Raw genomic sequence first — 25,316 nt, forward strand, 5'->3', positions numbered from 1 at the left:
TCATGGAATTTTACTCCAGCTGCCCAAATTAATTCAGATAATGACCATTCCACTTTTCATTTATTTTATTATTATTTAACCTTCCGCCGCATTATTCTTCATCTGACCTTGAACTATTTCATCTGAATTTCCCCCAAAAAATGAAGCGAGTGAGGCTCAGGAGTCTAACAACTTAGAAGTCATGTTTCCTGGTGTCTGAGAAACACAGCACAGAGGCATGTGATGTGAATGTCAGACTGCTCAAATGGCCAAGGAAGACAGCCACCATAAAGGGAAAATATCATTTATCACAGAGAACACTCACGGAGATGAAAGACAGTTCTAAAGACAAGCTGAAGAGATTATAGGTTTCACTAGACAGAAGGTAGTTTTCTCTGAGCAGCTTTGATGGGTTCCTGGGTCATAGGAAGGTAAACACAGTTTACTATTCCTAGGGTAATACACACACACACACACACACACACACACAAATGCCTGCCTGCTCCCATACACTTTCACATTTACCTTGCAGTCTCTTAGGTGCAGACAAATAATGCTAACATTCACAAATGCTCACTTCCTGCTCATTTATAGGTCTTATTTACCCAAATTCACCAGAAAACATCATCTATATTTATACTTCAAAAAAATCTTCCTTTAAAGAAGCCAATCATTTACATAGTCAAGTCAAGAATGGAGTGATCATTACATTTCTCCAAGTTAAAGAGATAGATGAGATTATAATAATATACCTATTCAAAGGTACTTTGTAATGGCATAGTTCGGGGGCAAACTACAATTCAGATGCAGTCAAAGACCTGGAAACTATATCTTACTCGATTTTTGCACTGTGTAAAATGGCAGGTTAGACTCACATGCCAGCCTCAGCTGAATAAGTTGTTTTATTCAACAGCCTAGAATGCCGGGTATTTTCTGAATATTCAGGTATTCTCTGTTGACTATGAATTTTATTGGCACTTAAGTGCTGATACTGTAACTCTCCCGCTTTTCATTAGAGAGCGCCAGTACATGATCATTTGTCCAAAGCTGCACAGGTGAGTGATTCATAGGAGCTCTCTACTCACACTCTCCACCGGAACGCCAGGAGAGCTACTTATGGGAACTTGGGTTGAGTAGAGCATCAGGCCTTGTCTAGAACAAATGGAAGAGAACACTGTGATTCATAATGTTAGCCGCGTGCCTGAGATGCCACAGTATGTGTTTGGTGTTGGCCCCTGACCACTCAGTGCTCTGACTTCAGCTGCGTGGAGACAGCCACACACAAGTGACTTGACCTGATTAATTGGTTTCATCGCTAACTGTATAAAGCTTGCAGTCTTGCTTTTAGCTATCTGCCTTCTTCTTTTCTCTAATGGAAGACCAAATAAAGTACCAGGAGTCCTTTGGGTTGCATTGTGTGTGTGTCTTCTTGATACCATGTATTCAGAAATGTGTAGGCCAGAGCACAACCTCGAGTGTCACTTGTCCTTGAAAGGCTCTGCCCCTCTTCTGAAATACAGCAACCAGACTAGAGATCTGTCACAGGCTTAGCCCACCATTTTTAACTGTTTTTATTTGTTGTTTGTTTGTTTTTTCTTATATGAGTTCTGGTAATAAAATTCAGGCCCTTGTGCTAAAAATCAAACAATTTATAGACTTAATTGTCTCTTCAGAACTGAGTTCTATGGTTATATATTAGAAAAGATCATTGAAGCCCTACATAAAGAGAATGGGAGTTAACCAATGACCAAATAATCATGCTATTCTCCTTATGTCAAAAAGGGGGGATCTTATACTCACAAGAGAAAGGTCACAAGAAAGCATCATTTCTTATAGAACAAAGGAAGCTATCAAGGCATTATGCTTTCTATATTATGTGTATAATAATCCACATTACAGCTACCACAGACACTTCAATGGTCCATTTGCTCTCTGATTATTTATTACATGCAGCTGTGTTAGCACAAGGTGGTGGATTTGGGGAAGAATAGCTAGATATTTTTTATGTCTACTTTGAGCTATTAGTTTTACTACATTCTGAAATGTGGAAGATCGTTCTTTATTAAAATTGGGCTATAAAGACTAAATTGAATTATCCCCATGGAGTAGCTGTTAAATCTCCAGGGAGTGGGCAGGTCCCATGAGAAAGGGATGAAGGATCGCAAAGGTGATGCTGGCTGAGCCTACAAGAAAGGCTCGTGTTCCGTGAGGCAGAGGGAGGCCTGAATTGCCTTGAGCCTGGAGTCAAATTTGTCATTAATGGGCATCTACTGACCCTCTTTTTTCTTAATTCTGTAAATCTCATGATAAGCCCCGAACTTCTAAGCCTTCTGAAGAGACTCAATGAAGAATTGTGAACACCGGAAAATAACAGTCAGAAGCAGTAACTTACCTTTGTTTTCAAGAATTCCTCATAGAACCACAGTGATTGTGTGACTTGGTACAAAGTTGACTGGGAGGCAGATGTGGTGTCTTTCAGGGAAACTTTAAGCTTGATTACAGAATAAAAACATCTGTATTTTTGTATTCAGTAGTGTGAACCATTGAATTTCTGAAGGGATGCCAAAGAAATACACCAAGTATGCATATTTATATTTTAAAAAAGTATGCGTTTTATATATGTGTGTGTGCATGTTTGAGAATGTGTGCGTGTGTGTGTGCATGTTTGTCTATGCGTGTGTGTGTGCATGTGTGAATTCTCATTTGATAAGGGAGATGAAAGCAATTTGGGAAAAAGTAACGTATGTTTCTTTCTTTATATTGTAAACGTGAAAGCTAAGATTTTCTACCTGCATAGTAAAATTTATTCTTAGATTCAATCTTTTTATCCAAATACATTAGTGCTAAATGGTTCTCTGTGCCTTATAATAACCATACTGCCAATTAAGCCCCGAGGACTTAAATGGACTAGAAAGTTTTGGGCAATCTGGTAAATGCTGTAGTTAGTAAAAAGATGAAAAACATTTATTAACATTGTGATTCAGGATTCACCCAGAAAAGGGAATAATATAGAGGTTGCTGACATCCAGAAACCCATATTGTCTTTCCTCACTCTATTGAATTTTACTTCCAGCTACATACACACACAGTGCCCCAAAGCTTACAAGAGTCTGAACCGTTTTCTGGATGATTAAAGGCTCTCTCCTTGCCCTGTTTACTCAGGGTGGCTGTCAATCTCAGGACTGAAAAGGAAGGCTCTTTCTTCCTTCAGAGCTCTCCCTCCTCAGACCTGATCAAGGTTGTCTAGAGTGAGACCTCCTTCACCTAATAATGCTTACTTTAAATGGATTATTTTATGTTAGTTTTCTCTGAAACTTTGTCCTTTTACATTTCTAAAAAAAATGTATTTTAGAATGGTGTATAGAGCACTCCCCTTTGCAGATATAGACTTACAGAGCACAGAGATAGTTACATAAAACATAGAAATCCGCTCCCTCTCTAAGATCTGAACACTCACATCTTGACCCCCGGCCATGCGGCAGAGCGACAGCACTGAACGGGAACAGGCAGCGTGAGTCTTTTGAAACCTTAAAGCCTAGCCTGGGTGTCACACCTACTCCAGTAAGGACAGGCCACCTAATCTTTCCTCCAAAGTTCCAGGAACTGGAGAACAAGAATTCTAATCTACAAGCCTATGAGGGTGCATTCTCATTCAAATCACCATAGTAACCCCCGTGTTAGCAATTTGCAATATAATTGGCAAGTCAGTGACTGCACAAGAAAGATAGGTGATCTAAGTTCTTATAGGTAAGTGGGAAATTTTTCAGGACTCTTAAGTGTGATCTACTGATGGATAAGCATTAATATCCAGCATCCCAGAACTAGTCAGGGACTACTATCTTCTTAACACCACCCTAAAGCCTTCAAATTAACAGAGTTAGAAACATGGTGCAAATCATTTTAAAAGCTGTTGTTCTTGTTCAAGTGTGAGTTTTCCCAGACATATCTGATGTATACCCTAGAATCCAATAGGAATTTATAAGTGATGCAATAACATGGAAACCCCAATCACAAAATATCTACTATACATTATGTTTCCCAGGCAAAAAGAACCCATTAAGTTATTTAAATATTGTAGTTTATCCAGACAGCTGAATAATCAGATTGCAAAAAGAATTAAGTTTTGCTTATCACTGACAAGATGATTTATTCAGCTATTGGCTTACAAAGGGAATGGCATAACACACAACTGAACATTTTAAGACAACTACCTATCAAAACTTAATATTACAGAATAATTGTCAGGCCATTATTTCCACTCAGCCTGGCTGCACCAAAAAAAGTCCCAAAATAGCATCGTGACAGGGAAGGATAATCAGAGAAAATAGGTTTGAAATTAGAAAGATTAATCCCAGAAATCAAAGACATTGATCTTTTATGTGCACTACCAAGTGTCTCCCTATGTTATCATAAGGACTTGTTGAAGAATTTCGACATGTCACCCACTCGGGAGACATGAAGGAGTTGCACCCATTGCAGAGATGCTGTCAAGATGGCTTTGCGGAGAGTGAGGACTCACTCCACAGTCCGTTGATAACATGGGCAGCCCTGAGCCTCCACTGAAGGTCACTGTGGAGGATGGGTCAATAGTGGGGCAGCAATAAGTTTTTATGCCCATCCTAGCCAGAGAGCTAAAAGCAAATGCCTAAGAGGGTGCTGGGCTCTCATGAGTCTGGTAGTACAAATAGCATTTCACCTGCAAGTTTTGATGAAGGCTGAGGAAACCTTAATTTCTATCCCCATCTAAGGCTATTGAGGCTAAATAAACCTCCCCATCTCCTGCTTTGACAAAGTCAAGGGAATACATTTTAAATGAAAGGTTTAAGTATGATTTACACAATAACTAAAACATTAAGTTTTTCTAAAAATCAACTCTTGTTATGCTATTTCTGACTGAATGAAAAGGAAAATGGTATTGATAGTCTACACTGGGTTGATGGAGAAGTTAGACTCACCTGACAAATTTTAAAGCAGACCTTACAAAGAAAGTTGTGTAGCAAATACAAAGTCTTAATAAGGAAATAAAAGGTATAATGAAAATCAAATAAAAATTTTAGAACTCAGAAATCCTGCAGTAAGAGTGCTTACTTTGCAAGCATGAGGATGAGCCTCTAGCATTCACATGAAAAGCTTGGCATGGCAGTGTGCTTGTAACCCCAACACTGCTTGGAGTGAAAAAAGGAGGATCACTGAGACTTACTGACTGGCAGCCAGCTCGAGGCTCCGTAAAGGACCTCGACTCAGGAGAAAAAGACTGAACATGATCGAGTACTCCACATCTTCCTTTGGCTTCAGTGCATACACAAAGAAAGGTGGGTGTAAGCACTGCAAACACATATGTAGACCACACACATGAATGCACACACACACACACACACACACATACAAAGAGGGAGAGAGATGCATTAAACTTTAAAAACTAGTACATGCATGCAATAACAATGAGAAGAATAAAACCGAGCATTGGTGAATCTATACACCAACTGAAGAGAATATGTCAAATACGTAAGAATTAAAATCATTTAGCTTGAGCAACATACAAATTGAAGTAGTTTCTAACTATGATAAAAGAATGGTATAGTTAGGAAACAAGATATAAAAGACACTAAGTATAAAAGTAGCCAGAGAGAGGCTGCAGAAGTGGCTCAGGGCATGAGTGTGTGAGGTTCATGTAGAAGACACAGGTTCAGTTCCCAGCACCTACACTGGCTGTGACAGACCTGACAACAGCCTGTACTCTGCTCCAGGAGATCTATGCTGTCTTTGAGTCTCTTCTGTTACCCACAAGCATATTCTCACCCTCCCCCACAGCAGACACACAAATAAAAGGTCTATGCATACCTCAACATAGAGTGATAGAAAGCTGCTCAAATAAAATGACAGAAAGTTACTTAAATATGGTACAATATCAGAAGTTCAAGAAACTAAGAAAAAGCCTAACACAAAATGTTGAGGAAGCCCAAGTTCTACCACATCACACTCAAACTTCTAACATCAAAGACAAATTTTGATATAATCCAGAGAGAAAATACATCACACCCTCAGAAAAAAGCAACCTGGTCACGTTCGCCACTGAGACAATGCATTTGTCACTGAGAAGAGGGAAGAGAGCCAATGTTTCCACGTGCAAAATAAAAAGCTGACAACTCTCAATTTTATATCAAGGGTATCAGCCATAATATTCCCAGTTGAAAGAAAATTGGAGAATCTGGCAGATTCACATAGATGCTAAAAACCATAGTTAAAAGAAAGCATCCAAATAGAAGGGGCATAAAAGGAGATTTAAGAGAATAAGGAAGAAAAAAGACAAAACATATTCAAAACTAAATTTTAGTTGATGTACAGCAGTGCTATTTCTATATATATTAATTTGTGTTAAAATGGATTTATAAAAAAATTCTATATGATTAGTAATTAGGTATCTTGTTGAAAGTAAATCCACATTTGTCTTTAATAAGAATACAAATATTATGATATTTTTGTAAATAAAAAACAATTTAATTCCCAAAGGAAAAAATGGATTTATATTGTTTTAAACAGAAGGAAAATGTGTAATTTTTAAGGTTATAAAACCCCTTTCTAGTGGGCAGTGTGACGCTTGTGCTCAGTGACTTGTCAGGTATAAAAGTCAAGGTGGCTTTCATAGCCACTGTCTCAGTGGAGGGGCACAGTTTACTGCTTTGCCAAACCGGCTCTTGCTATGGTATTCAATACACAGAAGGTTGGATTCCCACACCCACAATAGAAAAAAACTATGGACAGAGTTGAAACTTATGGTGGGGAGGATTAGATGCCTTTTTATGACTAATGTGTCATTTGCCTGCCTTCTATGCCTCCTTGTGCTTAATAGTACCCTTTCTTTGCTCCCTTTCCAAATTTTAAAGTATACTAAAAAGGAATAAATACAGTAAACACTTATTCTCTTACATTTTTGAAATTATTTTGGAAAATTAAAGCAAAAGTGAAAGCAACCGATATGGTTCTAATTACAAAGAAAAAAATAATTAGCAAAAACAAGCATGAAAGGATAGATGGGTTTCAAGAGAGGTGACATATCTATATTTCAGTTATAGTGACCAAATGATAAAAACCATTAAGCTACCAAAAAGCTATGTATAAACATTATAACACTGAGAAACCGTAAACAAAAACTATGCTGAAAGATACTTGTAGGGTTTTTTGGGGGGGCGGTGTTTTTGATTTTGGTTTTACTCTTTGAGGTTCTACCATCAAACTCTCAATAAATATACTTATTCTTATGAATTCTTGGCCTTAGCTTGCCTTATTTCTAGCCAAGTTATCTTAAATTATCGCAACTACCTTTTGCCTCTGGAATTTTACCTTTTTCTATTTTTGCATATTTCTTCTTTCCTTCTTATTCCATGGCTTGCTGTATTGCTGGTGACTGGCCCTTTGCATTCTCCTCTCCTCCTATTCTTGTTCCTCCTTCCTTCCCTTTCTTCTTCTAGTTATCTTTCTGCCTGGCAGCCCGGCCTGTCCCTCTTCTGCTCAGCTATTGGCTGTTCAGCTCTTTATTAGACCAATCAGGTGTATTAGAGAGGCAAAGTAACACAGTTAAAGAAATGCAACATAAAAGAATGCAATAATCTTTACATCATTAAACAGATATTCCACAGTATAAATGAATGTAACACGTCTTAATTAATATTTCAAATTAGATATTCACATACCAAAATTAAGTTCCAAAAGTCATTCAACACATGTATTATTTGTAAAAATAAGGAAAAGAATTAAAACAACAGAACAAACAGAAGGCAAAACTGTGAATAAGTACTTAAGCTCTCACATATCAATAATTGCATTAAGTGTAAACGGCCCAAGTATGCCAATAAAAATTTGAGTGGATTAAAATACATGACTAGACTATTTATTATAAACAACAAATAATGATACAGATGACTTAAAAACCAAGCAATGGGGGAAAACTATAGAATACAAATATTAAACACATCATGCTGGGTGGTGATGGTACATGTCTTTAAACCACGCATTCAGGAGACAGAGGCAGGCAGATCTCTAAGTTCAAGGCCTACTTGGTCTACAGAGCAAGTTTCAGGACAACCAAGGCTACAACAGAGGAAATCTGTCTCAAAATAAAATAAAAATGAAGAAAATAAGGAAGGGAGGAAAGAAAGAAGGAAAGAAAGAAGGAAAGAAAGAAAGGAAGAAAGAAAGAAAGAAAGAAAGAAAGAAAGAAAGAAAGAAAGAAAGAAAGAAAGAAAGAAAAGAAGGAAGGAAGGAAGAAGGGAGTATGGAGGAAAGAAAAAAGAAAGAAAGACAAAAAGAAGAGAGCTCATATGTCAATGTTATAGTTGGGTAAAGTAGACGTTAGAACAAGATTATCACTAGAGAAAGAGATTGCTATTACATGGCAAACAGGCCCAACTACCCTCAACACATAGTATTAAACAGAACTCAACATGTAGTAACACCAAAAAAACACTCAGAGAACTAGAGGAAATATATGTCTCCTTAATTATACCTGGAGACATCCATATTTTTATTGAGGCCTCATTATATTCAAGGCATGTGTGTGTGTGTGTGTGTGTGTGTGTGTGTGTACACTAGAATGTCTGATGTGTGATCATGTGTGATAGTATTTTTTATATTTGTCAGGGAAACTGCACCCATCAATCTCCACAGTACAGCTGCCTAAGCAAAGCTTGCACAGTGACAACACCAGTTGCCATGCCAATATGATAGGACTATGATAGGGGAAATCTTACTAGACGAAGAGTTGCAATAAATAAATGGCTGCTGAGAGAGGTAGCATAAGTCTTCTCCAGGGACGAGCCTCTTGACCGGTTATCCAATCTTAAGTCATCAGTCCCAAAAAGATATGCATATGAGCAGCAATAAATGGACTCAGCAGCTTGTGTGTGTGTGTGTGTGTGTGTGTGAGAGAGAGAGAGAGAGAGAGAGAGAGAGAGAGAGGGAGTGTGTATATGTGTGTGTGAGTGGGAGTGTGTGTGTGTGTGTGAGAGAGAGAGAGTGTGTGTGTGTGTGTGTGTGTGTGTGTGTGTGTGTGTGTGTGAGAGAGAGAGAGAGAGAGAGAGAGAGAGAGAGAGAGAGAGAGAGAGTTTGTGTGAGTGGAAGTGTGTGTGTGTGTGTGTGTGTGTGTGTTTAATAATAATTAAAGAAAAAGAGGCCTTGGATTTGAAAGGGAATGCAGGGAGATGGGGAGATGTAAGAGCAAATGAAGAGAGGAGAGAAAATTCAAGGATATTCTTTTAAAGACTTCTCATAAAACTCAAGGTGTGTTAGGTAAAATAGACATTAGTGAATTAATGAGTCATTTAATCCACTATCATTATAAGTGATCCACAAGGAACCTCTAAGACACTAATATTGCAGTATTATTTAAAATATCTTGCTTAATATAATCAATAAGTATACACACAATGTCCTAGCCACATAATTCAGCAGGATCTATTCTTTCATTGTATTTCTTAGAATTTTTTAATGAAAATCCATATTAGTCTGCATAGATTTCAAATCTTTCACACAGCCAAGAAAGCAATATTCTTTGTATGTCTATACTTGATTTAACCAATAAAATGATTTGCAGTCACTTTTTCTCAGCTGGCTCTTTTCCAATATAAAGTCTGCTAACAAGATGATAATTTTTTTATTTCATTTTTAATTTCTTGAGGCAGGACCTCATGGAAAAGGCTGCCTTCCGAGTTGTTATGTAATGGAGGATGTCCTAAAATTTTGATCTGCCTGCTTTCCCCTCCAAAGTTCTGGGATTACAGGTATGCAGCACCGTTGTGGCCAGAGGATGAAATATTCCCTCTAAGCTCACGTGTTTGAACATTTAGCATGTAGAAGTTAGTCCTGTTTGGGAAGATTTTAAAACCTTAAGGAGGTGGAGCCTTACTATAGTTTAGTCACTGGCAGAGGGTCTAGGACCCTTATATCCCAGGAACAATGCCTGTTCACTCTTTGTCTTAAGTGCTGATGGAATGTCACCAGTCAGCCTCCTCCTACTACCATGCTTTCTCTGCAATGATGAAATACATTCTCTCATACTATGAACCAGAATAAAGCTTTCGTACTCTAGATTGCTTTGTCAGACCATAGCTAGAAAGTTAACTAAAGCACCCATTTTTGTATGGAGGTGGGAACGGAACTCAGGGTTTTATACATGCTGGGCAAGCCCACTAACGACTGAACTACAGACTCAGCCTTGACTGACGAAAATTCTAAACACATAAGATTAACAGAGTGTGAAGAGATGCAGGGGTAGAGGACCAAAGCAAGACTTACCCACGTCCACAAACTGCTAGGTAACAGCCAGAGAGAGTGGACTTACCACAGAGTAGATCTGATGTTTGCGTCTTTTAGCCAAGTCAATTATGTTCACTCCATTGTAGTAAAGGTTTTCAATACAGCCATGGAAGTTTTTCTTTAAAAAGGTTCCAGGTTTGCTTGGCACTGGAATTCCTCCAAAACTGAGCTTCATGGTGAAAAATAAGTAAATAAATAAAAGTCAGCTCTTAGTAACAAGCTCTGAAGAAGTAGAAATGTAAGAGAAGTAAGTACATCCTCTAGATTTAATTGCATGTGTGAACCACGCAGCTTTAGTAATTGCAGATGCCACTTGATTACTCCGTTTAAAGGACACTGACGAGCCCGTATAAAAATATCTGTAATTGCTTCCCTCTTATGGGCTTACTTTACAAAACCGTTTTCACTCATTTCTTAAAACTTTTTAGTACTAAATAACACAATAATTTACAAAGGAAAAAGAGAAAATAAAATAAATCAACATCTTTATCTGGAGCACAGCAGCAGAGAGGAAAGAGCACTGAAAAAGCTCAGGAACCAAACGGATACTAGCTCACCTCCAGGGACACATAGTTCCAAAACTCACAGTAACCAAAGAGCTTACATGCCCAGAGTTGTTCCCCAATTGCTATCTATAAAGATAAAAGAGTAAAATAACACAAAATTGTCCTATGGATTTAGGAATCAATTAATAATAAGCAATTTAGAACTGTAACCATGTCAATTATCAAATATTTATGGTAAAATAGAAAATTAATGCAATTTTGAGTGTAAAGTAGAAGAAGTTTTATTGGTTGCGAAATATGACTCCAGTGATGAGAAAGTTGTGCACACAGGGCCAGGAGATGCTCGGGGGTAAGAGCACTAACCATAGAGTCTCAGTTCACACAGGGTCAGGAGATGCTCGGGGGTAAGAGCACTAACCATAGAGTCTCAGTGCACACAAGGCCAGGAGATGCTCAGGGGGTAAGAGCACTAACCATAGAGTCTCAGTTCACACAGGGCCGGGAGATGCTCAGGGGGTAAGAGCACTAACCATAGAGTCTCAGTTCACACAGGGTCAGGAGATGCTCGGGGGTAAGAGCACTAACCATAGAGTCTCAGTGCACACAAGGCCAGGAGATGCTCAGGGGGTAAGAGCACTAGCCATAGAGTCTCCATGACCCAAGTTGATTCCTAGAACCCCTGTCAGAAACAAACAAAGCAAAACAAACAACAGCCAAAAAAGAAAAAAGAAATGAAAAGAAAAAAGCCAGATGAGGTAGCCTAGCCGGCATCTGTGATCCCAGCACTTCTCTGAATAGTTGGTAGGGCAGGACCGAAGAATCATCAAGAATCTCACAGGCCAGTTAGTCTGGAATAAGCAATGCAGCTGCTCAAGCAAGAAAGACCCTGCCCCAAGGGGAAACGTCAACCACTGCTGAAAGCTGTGTTCTCACCCCTACAGGCACAACATGGCACATCCACACACGTGGGCATGCAAGCCCCAGCCTCTGGCACACACATCTACAAAGTTTAGACACAGAACTTTATTTTAATGGCAGATGCCTGAGATAAATACAGGATGTTAGTTTTCTTTATTATATATATTTTATGAATTTATGATGGATATAGTGAAGAGCAAACATCTAATAGGAATATTGCTCCTGTTGTGCAAGTTAAGAGGTAGTAGCCACCCCCTCAACTGCCTCCCTAGCATTAACCAGCACCCAGACTTTCTCCATTCTTTGAAAAGCTATGATACCCAAGACTCTCTTCCCCCTTGCATCTCTCTTCTCTTTGACCTCTGTCACCTCCCTTCCCTGTGTCCTCTGTTCTCTATTTCCTCTTTCCCCTCTCCCACCTCCCCCATCTCCTTCCCTCCTCTCTTTCCAGTGTACAATGTGAGAGGAGAACATGTTCTCTCAACCACGGCATCTCCTCTCAGTTTCTCCTATCATGAGTCATTAACTAAAGTATCAGTAATATATTGGACCCAGATGTTTATTTCATTATAAGTTACAAAGAATTTTAAATATTTCTTACTCTGATGAGGCTGTATCATGTTTATTACTTTTCGTTCTGCTTTACTTTCTAAATGTAATTGTGATGCTTTCATCTATTTCTAAATCTGAAATGCTCTTTTTTTCTCTAAGCGGTTATTGGTGTATGCGTTCTAGGAAATTTCTTTGAATTTGAGGTATACAGTAATGGGATAGGCACAAAACACTTTATTCTTCAAATTTATTTTCTATACTTTATGTTACTTAATTTTTCTGGTTAATGTTTTCTAAGACTTAGTTTTGTGGGATGGGAGTAAAGGGGGGGCGGAGCCTGGGGCTTCCTCTCTGGGCCTCTCTGTGGCACTAAGGAGGAAGAAAGCACTTGCGATGGCTAATGTTGATGGTCAGCTGAACAGAATGAAGAATCCCTGAAGAGCAAGTCCTTGGGCATTTTGGAGAGATGCTTTCTAGACTGGGTTATTTTTGGTTCTTACATTCAGTGGTGGGGCCTCCGACTGAATAAGAAGGGAGAAGGAAACTGTACATAGCACTTGACATTTTCTGCATCTTGACTGTGGGTGTGCTATGACAAGCTGTCTCTGTTCCTAATGCCATGATGGACTGGGTCCCCAGACTGTGAGTCAAAATAAACCCATCCTTCCTTAAGTTGGTCTGTCTGGGTGTTCTGCCTACTGATATGTAAAGTAGTTAGGAAAGCACTTCTGCCCTGGTTTTTATATCCATTATGATGCAAAACAGAGTTGCCTGGGACTCAGAATGGCCCCAGAGCGAACCAGCTGTGGGGTGGGACACAACGTGGAAGGCCTTAGAGCTGACAGGTTGTGATGTAGTCGCCATTGAAAGGCTACCAGAGGCACAAGAACATAAACTGAGCTCTTGGAAAATACACAAGAAGCAGAATGTTAAGTAGCTGAACCAGGATGTTGGGAGGTCCCAGGAGCTGTATCACAGCATGGCAGACATCAAGTAGCAAAGGGGCAAATAACTGGACTGGGAGGCTGGGAAGTCCCAGGAGGTCTATCTCACAGGCTGCATCACGGCATGACAGACATTGCATCCAAAAGCAGCAAAAGTTGACACATGATTTTCATGGGCACAAAACAGCTGAAGCTACTGGGTGACATTTCCAGGTAGAAGAAGTAAGTCACACATGTCTGTGGTGATGATGTGAGACACCATGAGAGCCGCTCAGCTGGTTAACAGCCCGCAGTGAGGAAATGAGGAGCTCTGTGCTGCAGAGAGCTTCAAGTAAGCAATGACAAGTTGTCAGTGTCTTACTTCACTTCAGCTGTCAAGTTGGCACAGACTCGCACTATTCAGGAGAATCTTAGCTGAAGGACTGCCCAGGTCAGAGTGGCCTGGGACTATGTTTAAGAGAGATTATCTTGGTTGCTTGCTTGAGTTGGAGGGCCCACCCACTGTTGGCAGTACCATGCCTAAGCAGGTAGGTCTTGGCTATAGAAGAAAGCAAGCTGAATGGAGACCAAAGAGAACCAGGGTTTTATTCAAGTTTCAGATTGAATTCCTATCCTGATTCCCCTCAGTGATGGATTGTGACCAGCAAGTGTAAGCCAAATACACCCTGCCTGATTCAAGTTGCTTTGTCAGAGTGTTTAATCACAGAAGCAGAATGAATGTAGGACCATCACCACCATTCCATCCTTCCCTCAACAACACTGCACTGATGTTCACGGGGGAACACACTGAATCCAGCTAAAAGGAAAAAATGAAAACTTTACTGAGGTACACTTGACCATGAATATACATCCACATTTGATTTATACATTTTAGCTTCTTTTATATTAGCAGAGAAAATTTAAATTTATTTAGAAAAATACGAAAAAAATAACTTTCTGAGAGGGGGTTCCACTGGAGGAATGACCTCCATTTTTTGTTTTGTTTTGTTTCCAAAGAATTTGACATCATAATGGTACTATGAATTGGAGACTTAATTCATTTTCAGGTAGTCAGGATGGAAAGGTCTGCTTATGTGTTGATAACGTTCCTTCAATATCCCACATTAATTTCTCTAAATATTTCCCAAGACCATATATGCTGTCTTAATAGAGAACTGTGCATTGTGTGTTAGTAATCACAATCTCGGGTCATTTATATTTGATTTTTATCTGATTTATGAAAGATTTGATAGCAAAAGTGAAACTTTCACTTGGCACTATCTCTCTGACCAGGTTACACTTGTGTATGATTTACAATGGGTAAATTATGGAAGGTATTATTTGTGAGGATTGATATTGATTGCTTGTAAACTGGTCTCCTGACTTGCTCAGGTAAATGTGACAGACACTCAAGCTCCAAGTTCCGGTTTTCTTCTTGACTCTGTGAACTGAATTTCTCTGGAAAATGTCTTAGCTGTGTCACATTCCATGAGCCTGGGTTTTAACCTCTTCCAGTGTCCTGAGTAGGAATCTCGCAGGTCTGGGCCCTGTTTAGTCCCCTCTGTAGTTATTCATTGTTCACGTCTGTGTCCGGCCTAACATCCCAGCGATCAGCTGAAGTCCCCACTGGAATGTGTAAATAGACTGCTGGCTTCCACCAACCAAAAGTTTAAGAATGTAATCAGAAGATAGTCAACACCTATGGAAGCGACTTCTCACTCTCCTGTACCTGATTGTGTTTTAAAATGACCTTGATAGACGACTTTTTTTGTTCTATATTACAGTGGTGGCACCTGCTCCTGGAGGCAGTGTGAATCTGTGTTCTTAGGTCAGGGCCACTCATATTTGGGTCTAGAACACACTACCTCTTATTCCCTTTGAGGTGACTCTATCCGTTGGGTCATTCACGTAGCTGTACTACTGCATTGCTTAGGCAGATTCCCTTAAGCTTCCTCTACGCCTCCCACTAGAAAGCTGCTATAGGGCAGTTTATAGCAAGGCAGAGGGAGCCAGTGATTTTAGATGGCAGTAGAGAGTGATTTTCTAAGTGCTGCATTGTGGAGGGCCACAACCACATTCTCCATTACTTGAAGGGGCAGAGCCATATTGACCTCTGTGACTTCAAGGGGCAGAGGTAGATTGACCTCTGTGACCTCAAGGTGTGGTAGCACACACCTTTAATCCCAATGCCTGGGAGGCAGAGACAGATATCTGTGAGTTCAAGGTGTTGTAGCACATGCCTTTAATCCCAGCATTGGGGAGGCAGAGACAGTGGGACTATAATGCGCATGTGCTTGGTAACTTTCCACTGCTGCATCCCTGCCTACTCCTGAGGCGTCATCTGGGTTGATGGGCAGTGGACCAATCCAAGAGTGACACGTCCGAAACGAGGACTGTTTCCTATATAAGGGATGGGTTCCCCTCATTCTGGGTCTCTGCTTTGTAAGCTTATGCTCTCTCTCTCTCTCAAGACGCCTTAAAGCTTTCCTGCAGAAGGATCCTAAGTGTGCCGCGTCGTTCTTGCTGGCAAGATGGTAGCACGGGACACTGCATTTGTTTATAGTTTATGTGACACCCTCATACAGTAAATACAGAGTAAATTAGAGCACATAATGACAGATGTACCATAACCTTTACACTTTTATCTTAATTTTTACTTTCAGTGGTACTAATCTTGCTATCTATGCTGTTTTCCATATCAATTTAATTAGTTTATTGTTGAAATATTTTAAATTAAATTGACTTCAAAGACATATCTTACTCATTTTTGTATGTGTTCATGTGTATGCACATCTATGTACATATAGATATGTATGTCAAAGCCAATGATCAACATTGGCCTCAACCAACTTCCACCTTACATTTTGAGACAGAATCTCCCATTGAACCCAATATTTATTAATTTGGTGAGACTGGGTAGCCAAAGAGCCTCTAAGATCTTTCCACTTCCATCTTCCCAATGCTAAAGCACAAGGCCAGGCAACTGTGGCCAGCTGACTTTCTTCACAGGATTGGGAGATGAAATTCAAGTCTTTATGTTGGTACAACAGGCACCTTATCTACTGAGGTGCCTCTCCAGCATCCTCCTTCTGAGTATATCATTTAAGCATAGCAAATCAAAACAACACTTGTTGACTTGGATGAAAAGGTATAATAGGCGATGTCCTTCTCACTCTGTTCTTGTCTTGTGCTTTTGGAGAATTCTGTTGCCTGTTCTTGTTTGTCCTCTTGAACTGGGTGGTGTGCCTTGCTTTGATCTTAGATCTGATGAAACCAGGTAGACTACACATTCCACTCAGAGCTTGCCCCAGACAATCCCTCTCCCCAGGAGTCTGATGGGATTTCTGGTGTCGCAGACCGGCTGCAGCTGGAAGAAGCCCCCTTCGATGTTAAATGTACGATGCTCCAAAGCTTGCCTCTCTTTTCCTTTGACCTGATAACCACCCCTTTATCTCAGACCTGCCCTCATTATTTTTTCTGATCTTTGGTGCTACTTTGAAGACAATGAGTTCCTCTCTCTGTTACATAATTTTTCTCTAGCTCAGTTTAAATGCACATTATTGCTTTTGCTCTGGCTGTCGGTTTTGTAATGGACTGTCTCCAACAAAAATGTGAGCTATTGTCTTCTTTTCCAGGCTCCTCTGAAATGTAACCAACCTGGGTATCACTAAGACACATAAAAATGTCTCAGCTATAAAAAGGAACAGCCCTTCTTTGGAATGTAACCAAAGCTGATGAATTTCTGTCACTGATAAATAAGACAAGGGCTCTTAATTTTCTGGTAAAATCTATTTATTTTTAAATATTTGTTTGAGGGCTGGGGAGATGGCTAAGTAAGTAAAAACACTTGCCAATAAGCCTGACAGTCTGAATTGATCCCTAGGGTCGAAATGGTGAATGGACAGCATGAACTTTTGCAAGCCATCGTCTGACCTCCATAGCTGAATTATAAGAAGAACACATGAAGACACAATAGATAATAAAATGTAATAAAATATTTTAGCATAGTAATTTGAATCTAAGTTTGTGTATGCATGAATGCACACGCATGGATATATGCAAGAAAGATCATCCTAGAGTGTCGTTCTTCAGGCTCTGCCCACTGTATTTTCTGAGACAGTGCTTCTCCTCTGGATTTGATGTGCACTAATTTGGCTAGACTGGCTGGCAGATAAGTATCAGAGATGTATCTGTGTTTGTCTCCCCCGTGCTGAGACTGCAAGCACTCTCCAGCACACCCGGCTTTCCCTCAAAGTCAGTGTGTTGGTTAGTTAATTTTCTTAATTTTTTGTCGACTTGACGCAAACTGGCTTATCTAGGAAGAGGGATTCCAAATTTAGAAAATATCTCCACCAGGTCAGCCTGTTGAAGCCTTGTGGGCATTTTCTTGATTAATGATTGGTTTGGGAGGGCCTAACCCACCGTGGGCAATGCCACCTGTGCGTTATTGGCACAGAAGAATGAAGACTGATCAAGCTGTGGAAAACAAGCCAATAGACAACCCCCTTCCACAGGCTCTGCTTGAGTTCTGCACTTTATTCCCTCAGTAATGGACTATTACTTGGAAGAATGAGAGGGAATAAACCCTTTTCTCTTCAATGGCTTTTGGTCATGGTATTTATTATAGCAAAAGAAAACAAAGTAGATCAATGTTCTAAGGACAGGACCCAGGTCCTCATTTTTACTAGGCAAGTGCTTTTCCCACCAAGCCATCTCTCCACACGTGTCTACATGTTCCTTGGTTACTTGGGACTTCAGTAGGGACAGCCCAACTTAGAATTCAGATATATTTGATGAGTTATTAGAAATGAAGTCAGAAATCTCAGTTTTCTAGTGAAATCTGTATTTTTTAAAGCAATGATTTGAATGAACATGTCTACAATTTCCACTCTGCTACCATGGAGTCTAACCCCTAAACTGTGAGCCCCAAATAAACTCAATTCTTCTCTAAGTTGCTCTTGACATTATGACTTACCACAGCAATAGAAAGTAACTAATATAGACAGGGTATCTCCTCTAACCTGGAGCTTGCCAGTTCAGCAAGATGGGTTGACCAGTGAACCCAGGGATCCACCTACCTCTGCCATCACAACAATGAGATCACAAACATCTACCACAGTACCCAACACTTTTCAAGTTAAATCCTCATGCTCGAATGGCAAGCACCTGACTGATTGAGCCATCATCTCCCAGCTCTATACTATTTTGAAGAAAACTCAAAGTTCCATAGCTCCAGTCTTCTATTGGTCCATCAGTCTACCCTGGCAATTTGCCACATTGCCATGACAACAAACAGATCCATGATCTTTAAAAGCCTGCTCTGCCCTTGAAGAGAACAAGCAGATGGAAAGGCAGAGAGCACCAGATGCGGCCAGTGGGTTCTTAGTAGTACAAATCGAGCACTCCAGCTTTCCCGCAGGCAGCTCATTGCTCCATGGAATAGGATGTTGCACTTGAGGCTGAATCCAGACATCATTTGTATTAACATTGTTTTTGTCCAGCCCAGATGGTGAGTAATGCTTGTGGCTCCTCCTGCTGAGTGAGTAAATCGGTATCTTTCTCAGACTCACAGACCCCAGAGAATGGAGCAGCCAAATTGGTATAACATAAATTTTATGGGTTTTGTCTTTATATATCAATAAGTAGGTTCTTTGGCCACCTGGTCAAATTGTATACATTTTATTCTTCTAGAAAAGATCTGGTTGAAAATATGTACTTCAGTGTTCTCCATATGCTAAGACAGCAAGGGCTCCTGCTGGGGGCACTCATTTGTCTGGGGTTCCACAGACGACATCCCGCTTCATAGGAGCAGTGTTCATAAGCCAGGTGAGATGACCACAAATGTGCCATTACTCTGTTTTTACGATGACTTTCCCAAGACATTCAAGTCTCTTGACTTAAACTGTCCTGCCACCATCAAAATCAGGTCTTCTCCCCTCCCACCGTTTCTTCTGAGGATATGGGGTAGCTATTCCCAGCATGGACAGATCTGAAAATGCTTCAGTGTGATTCTGAAGGTAATTTGTTAATGCTAGGAGAGCTGAAAACACATCTGATTGAGTAAATCCTTTGCTTGATTTAAACCTCTTTAAATATTTAGACTACGGCACGTGGCTCTCCATTTGTATTCTTGCCCCAGGCTCCATATATGCCTGGCTAATTTTCTATTATTTTATTGATGACTAAATTAATTCAGCCAGTCTCCAAGTATCTGATTAGCCACCTCAACTAGAAGTGGAAGGCTAATTAAGCCGTGCTATCAGCATTCCAGCAGATACCCAGAGAAAACAAGGAAATGTGTTATCAGTGGCCTCTCTGAATACTGATAAAAACAAGGAATCCAGGCTTGGTGGCTCAGGGCTGTGACCACAGGTGCTTTTAGGGCCATCAGAAAGATCACAAGCAAACCTGCCACAAGAGTCCTGCAAGTCATTCTGAGTGCTTTAGAGAAGAGAAATAAAATTAAAAGCTATTGAAGAACTACTTGGGGCAGAGGCTTAGTGGTTGCGTTTTTGGCTAAAATGCTTGAGGCCCTTGATTTAACCTCTAGCACTGAAACAATAAAGGGGAGGAAGGATGGCCTTTCTTGGTGTGATGTCAATATTAAAGACTTTCTGGAATATTTAATGTCATCGGTTATTTTTAATATATTAAGATATGTCTTGAGTATATACATATTCATGTGTGCCTGTGAGTCCTCATGAATGTGAGTGGAATTTACATTGAGGCTAGAGCTCAACAGTAGATGTTTTTTCTCTTATCCTCTTCTTGGATTATTTAATTTATTTATAACACATTTATTTATTATTTAAATAGTTAACATATAGGAGATATACACCTGCCAAGGAAAACATGTGGAAGTCAAAAACTGAGAAATTGTGTTCTTGCCTTACTCATAGGACTGAAGGCAGGTCATCAGACTTGGCAGACGGGCTAGTGCCTTTACCTACTTAGCCTAAGACACCAACGATCTAACACATTAAAAAGAATTAAATGGTGATAGAGTCAGTGAAGCTGTAGCTCACCTATTAAGCTAATCTTTCCAGCAAATCCCATCTCCTAATTCCCATGCTGGAATTATATGCATATATACAAGCCTTAAAAACTAACTTTTATGACAACTCACAGTTATAAAATTTGAGGAGATATTAGATCACAATTTTAAATTGAACATTAAAAGGAAAGGGAATGACCCAAGAGGATCTAAAGTCTTTCCCAGAAAGTGTTCAGGCACAGTTCTACTATCCATGATCTTAGATCCAAGGCTATTTCTCTGTGTTCAAGACAGGAACCATTTACCCTGATAAATCTCTGGACATCATGTGTCTGTGACTCTGTGGCTGTCGGAAAGAGGACTGAAGATGTTTTCTTCTCCTGGTGTCTTGGAGCTGCCTACGAGATACATCATGAACTATACCCGCTGCAGTGCTGGTTGAAAGGTTAAATCAGTGTTGTGACTTGAATGTGAAGCACCTTGGACGCACATCTTTCAAGGGAATTCTGCTGTTCACAAAGGCGCTGGAGCCTTAAGGAGATAGAGCCTTGCTAGTGAAGAGCTTCACTTAAGGTTGTCTTTGAGGTTTCATAGGCTGGACCTACTTCATTTGCTCAAGATTCTACACTGTTACAGTGTGACAGCTAGCCTCACGCTCCTGCCTCTCTGCCCTGCCCTCTGGCTTGCCCCCAGTGATGGAAGGTATCCCTCTTTAACTAGAAGCTAAAATAAACCTTTTTCTACCTCAGTTACTTCAGTCAGAGTGTTTCAGCACAGCCACAGTAGAGAAACCAACACTAGAGTGCAAATGTTATTTATTTTCAGGGTTTTTTTTTCTTTCTTTCTTTACATTTCTTCTGCATCTTATCATTTTCCATTTTCTTGTTTTATTTTCATGAAATTCCCTGTATTCTTTCTGTAGTCCTTTTAGACTAATCTAGCAACTTAGTTTCCAAAGAAGGAAAACACCAATAGAACTATAGCTCCCATGATCTTGGAAACTAATTCCCTGGAGATCTTTGGTTATTTTAACCATAGATAAACAGCCCTGCTGTGTCCAGCTGGTCATTTAATCTTCTAAGTGTGAAAGGAGAAGCGCTCAGTAGGTAGAGCCAAGCACTAGCAAGGACTGCAGCAAGGGCAGCCTCTGAGCATGTGGCACTTATCACCACCCTCTTGTGGGGGACTGGGAGGTAGCTCAGCTGGTAGACTGTTTACCTAGCCCACAGGAGAGCTTGGATTCCCTTTTGAGAACTGCGAAAATGGGGTAAGGCAGAGCACACTTATAATCCCAACATCTGGAGTGTAAATGCAGGAGGATTAGAAAATCAAGGTCATCTTCAATCACATAGTAAGTTCAAGGCCAGAAGCTTGGGCTACTTGATACCCTCTCACAAAAAATGCAAAGAAAGAAAATTGCACCAGTAAAGGAGTAGGATGAGGGTTAGGTTGATACTATGTTAATTGACACGAAGAAATTAATTTATTTGTTTAAGAAATGTCCCCTGTATTATCATAGAGTTGGAGTGTATAGAAACAAATTTAAAAGAAGTAGAAAAGTCTCAACCCTTATGATAAAAAACAAATTCCAATACATATATTTACTACTTAAATAGTTAGGGTAGGTGATATATATGTAACTTATTAGCACCCAACTAACTATCTAAATAGTAAATGTATGCATTTACATAAGTAAATAATCTAGGAAGAGAGCAAGACAAAAACATTGTGAGCAGCTCTGGCTGCCATACATGTGCACAACCATGAATAGAGACTCATATGTACACAGGAATATGTACATACACCATCTTATATGAATTAAAAACCATCTTAATATGAATTAAAAGTAAGCAGATCACTACAGAAAGTATATATATCATTATTTTAATTAAGCAAAGATGTGTTACATTTGTTGATGCTGCAGAATATTTCTTCAACTGTGTAAAGGTGAGCTACCTGTATACTGAATTTATTAAATTATGTTTCATCTTGCATGTCCAAGGCACCTGGTTGTTCTAATAAAGAGCCAAATGGCCAACAGCTGGACAGAGAAAGGAGAGCTGGGGCAGAGAGAGAGAGAGAGAGAGAGAGAGAGAGAGAGAGAGAGAGAGAGAGAGAGAGAGAGAGAAGAAATTTAGGCACAGTAGAAAAAGGAAAGCAAGAAAAGGAGAAGGAGGAGAGAACAAGGGTCATGTCCTGGGTAAGAAACCAGGCAGACTCCAGCCAGTCAGACACAGAGAAGCAGTGTAAGATATACTGGAGTAAGAAATGTAATGAGTCTAAAGGCAAAAGTAGATAAAGTTAATTTAAGCTAAAGAGCTAATCAGAAATGTGTCTAAATTAGTCCAAACATTGAAAACTAATAATAAATCTCCGTGTTATGATTTTGGGGATGGTTGTTGGTCTAAAAGAAAAAGCCTGGTATGTACATATATGTATATGTGTGTATACCAGTATAAATATAACATATTATATATTATTATATATAGCATATTATATATTATTATATATAATATGTTATATTATATATATTGAACACAGGGTCTCTCTATACAGCTATGGCTGTCCTGAAAATCACTAGGTAGATCAGGCTGGCCTGAAACTCACAGAGATTCACATACCTCTACCTATCAGAGCTGGTATTAAAGGTGTGTGCTACCTTGCCCAGCAAAACTGGAATTTTTAAAGAAAATCTGTGAGTAAAAAAATTTGAGGACAAATAATTTTATAACCACATGTTAGGATTATGTCATGAAGAATTCATATTTTCTATCATCTCTATTTCTTCTTGAAACATGACCTAAAATTTTAAAAATTATTTAATGATAAATATTAAAATTAAAGTGGGTCTCTTTAATCCCAGTCTCAAATTCTACCTTAACAACAACTTCAATATCTTTCCAGTTGTCTCTATATCTGGTTTTCTTTCTAGCTTCTTTACTTGTGTTTAAACAGATTCTCATGTATTCCAAAATGAGCTCAATCTTGCTTCATAGGCAAGGATGACTTTCAAATTCTCATCTTCCTGCCTCTACCTTCCAAGTACTGGGAACACAGAAACAACCCACCCCACCTAGTTTATGAGATGTGGGTTATGGAACTTAAGGCTTTTTGGATGTCTGGTGGGTACTAACTATATCAACTGGGCTGAAACCAAGTCTTCCACATCTTCAAGTTTACATAATCTCTTATTTTATAGTATATATTAGTCAAGCTGCATTACATACTATTTTCTTTTCGTATGAGAAACATTTGGGGCTTGAGAGATGACTTAGTGTCTCAGTGGCTAAAAGCACTGACTGCTTCTCAGTTCCCATCACAATGGGATCTGAGGTCCTCTTCTGACTGATGTCCCCTTCTATCATTCAGGAATAGATGCAAAGACAGCGCTCATATATATAAATAAACAAAATTTTTAAAAATTGCATTTCAAAAGCAAAAAAAAGGCAGGAGTGGTAGAGTATACCTTTTACCTCAGCACTCAGGAGGCACAGGCAGGGGCATAGCTGTGAGTTTGAAACCAGCCTGGTCCACAAAGAGATTTCCGTTATCAGCCAGGGCTGTTACACAGAGAAACCCTTTCTTAAATGCACACACACATGCACATACACACATGCATATATAAAAAGAGATGGAGAGAGAGAGAGAGAGAGAGAGAGAGAGAGAGAGAGAGAGAGGCAGTGGTACCATACCAGAACACACAAGACTGTTTCTTCCAACAAGTGTACTATATTTTTTCATGTTTCTGTATAGCACTCCTACCCTAGGTGAGATCCAATAGGGAAGAATCTGTTAAGTGGCGAAGATAAGAATCAGTTTTAAGTTGCACCATTTTTGATTTGCACTAAGAAAACAAAAATCCAAACTCTGTGGCTCCCCATGCACCTTTCTCTGTATGTTTAGATGATGCTTAACAGAGAGTGTTAGATGACCATCATGGGAATTGAGAAATTACCTTTTCTGGGGAACTCAAGCATGCTGCACTTACACTTTATAGGTGTGGCTCAACTCTCAGAGTGGGGTTGTAAGAACCCAGTCCCCATCACAATCTAAACAAGATAGGAGACTGTCCCCTGAAGGCCTCAAGGTTGTACACCTGAGTTGGAGACGGCAACCACTTAACAAGCCTCCACCATGTCATATCCCAGATGACCCAGGAAGACCGTGCCATAGTTCATCAGATGGGCCCTAGTATGAGCTTTTGTCTGTGTGGACACAGACAATGTCATTGTGACACTCTGGTGAGCCAACTCTAATGTGGGGCTGATCAAAATTTATTAATTATCAACCCTTTGGACTGGGTTCAAGTATGTAAAAATGAGTCTTGATGGCCCTTTTGATTCAAAGCACATGGTCTGAAGGGAGTCATGAGTACGAACTTGTTTTAATCAAGAGTTCTACATTTTGGTAAAGATTATAAATGAAGATAGAGTGGCATAATATAATTAGCCCTGACACAACTACAACAAAGGAGATCTGGAAAATATCCTGGCATGCTCTGACAGTGGGTCCCAGGCAATGGCATCCAACTGTAGGAGTCTATATCTCATGTGTATACAGAGCTCAGGGAAGAACCTGGAATGTGATTTCTGCTAACAGGATGCACTGTGATGGAGCCCATCCTCAACATGGATAGGAATATTCAATGGCACTCCTACTAACAGCTGCAGTGGTTTGGCTTCTGAGTAGCTGATATTTCGAGTTCTTATCTTTTAGGCTTGTGGGTGGGAAATAATTGAATACGACTTGCCCTCTACCTAGAAGATTCTTTCTTCTCCTCATCTACTCTGAGGTAAATCTTCAAGGCTAAAGGCTTCTGACAAATAATTCTTGTCTTCCTGTACAGCTGGTGTCTGCCACCACCCTCAATTTGTCTTCTTTTTATGATGTCTAGAGCAACCTGTCTGCACATTCTGGCAAAAGTTTCAGGTTCCTGAAGCAGCAACTGCTTAAGAGAAATATTTCAAGGAGTTTTGTTCTTAAGCAGTGTTTCTCACAGGCAAGGACACTGGAAGGAGGGGTCTCCGACTTCATAAACTAAGTGATATCATTGAGTTTCGTTTCCTTGAAAACTATCAATCATTTCAATGTCAAGCATCTGTGATCTCATAGAATATCTGTACAACTGAGATC

At 39.7% G+C, this 25,316-nt stretch overlaps 1 protein-coding gene across 1 annotated transcript in view; it reads right to left on the reverse strand.

The window, feature by feature from the left end:
* LOC148118628 (contactin-associated protein like 5-1-like) overlaps positions 1-25,316 on the reverse strand; it is a 901,008-nt gene that overhangs the window by 440,691 nt on the left and 435,001 nt on the right. Inside the window, exon 7 of the mRNA XM_087900698.1 lies at positions 10,316-10,459. Within this exon, the coding sequence (XP_087756824.1) occupies positions 10,316-10,459 (144 nt within the window). The remainder of the gene's footprint in view (positions 1-10,315; positions 10,460-25,316) is intronic.

Source organism: Myodes glareolus, chromosome 22, assembly GCF_982192425.1.
Source record: "Myodes glareolus chromosome 22, mMyoGla1.1, whole genome shotgun sequence".
NCBI lineage: Eukaryota > Metazoa > Chordata > Mammalia > Rodentia > Cricetidae > Myodes > Myodes glareolus.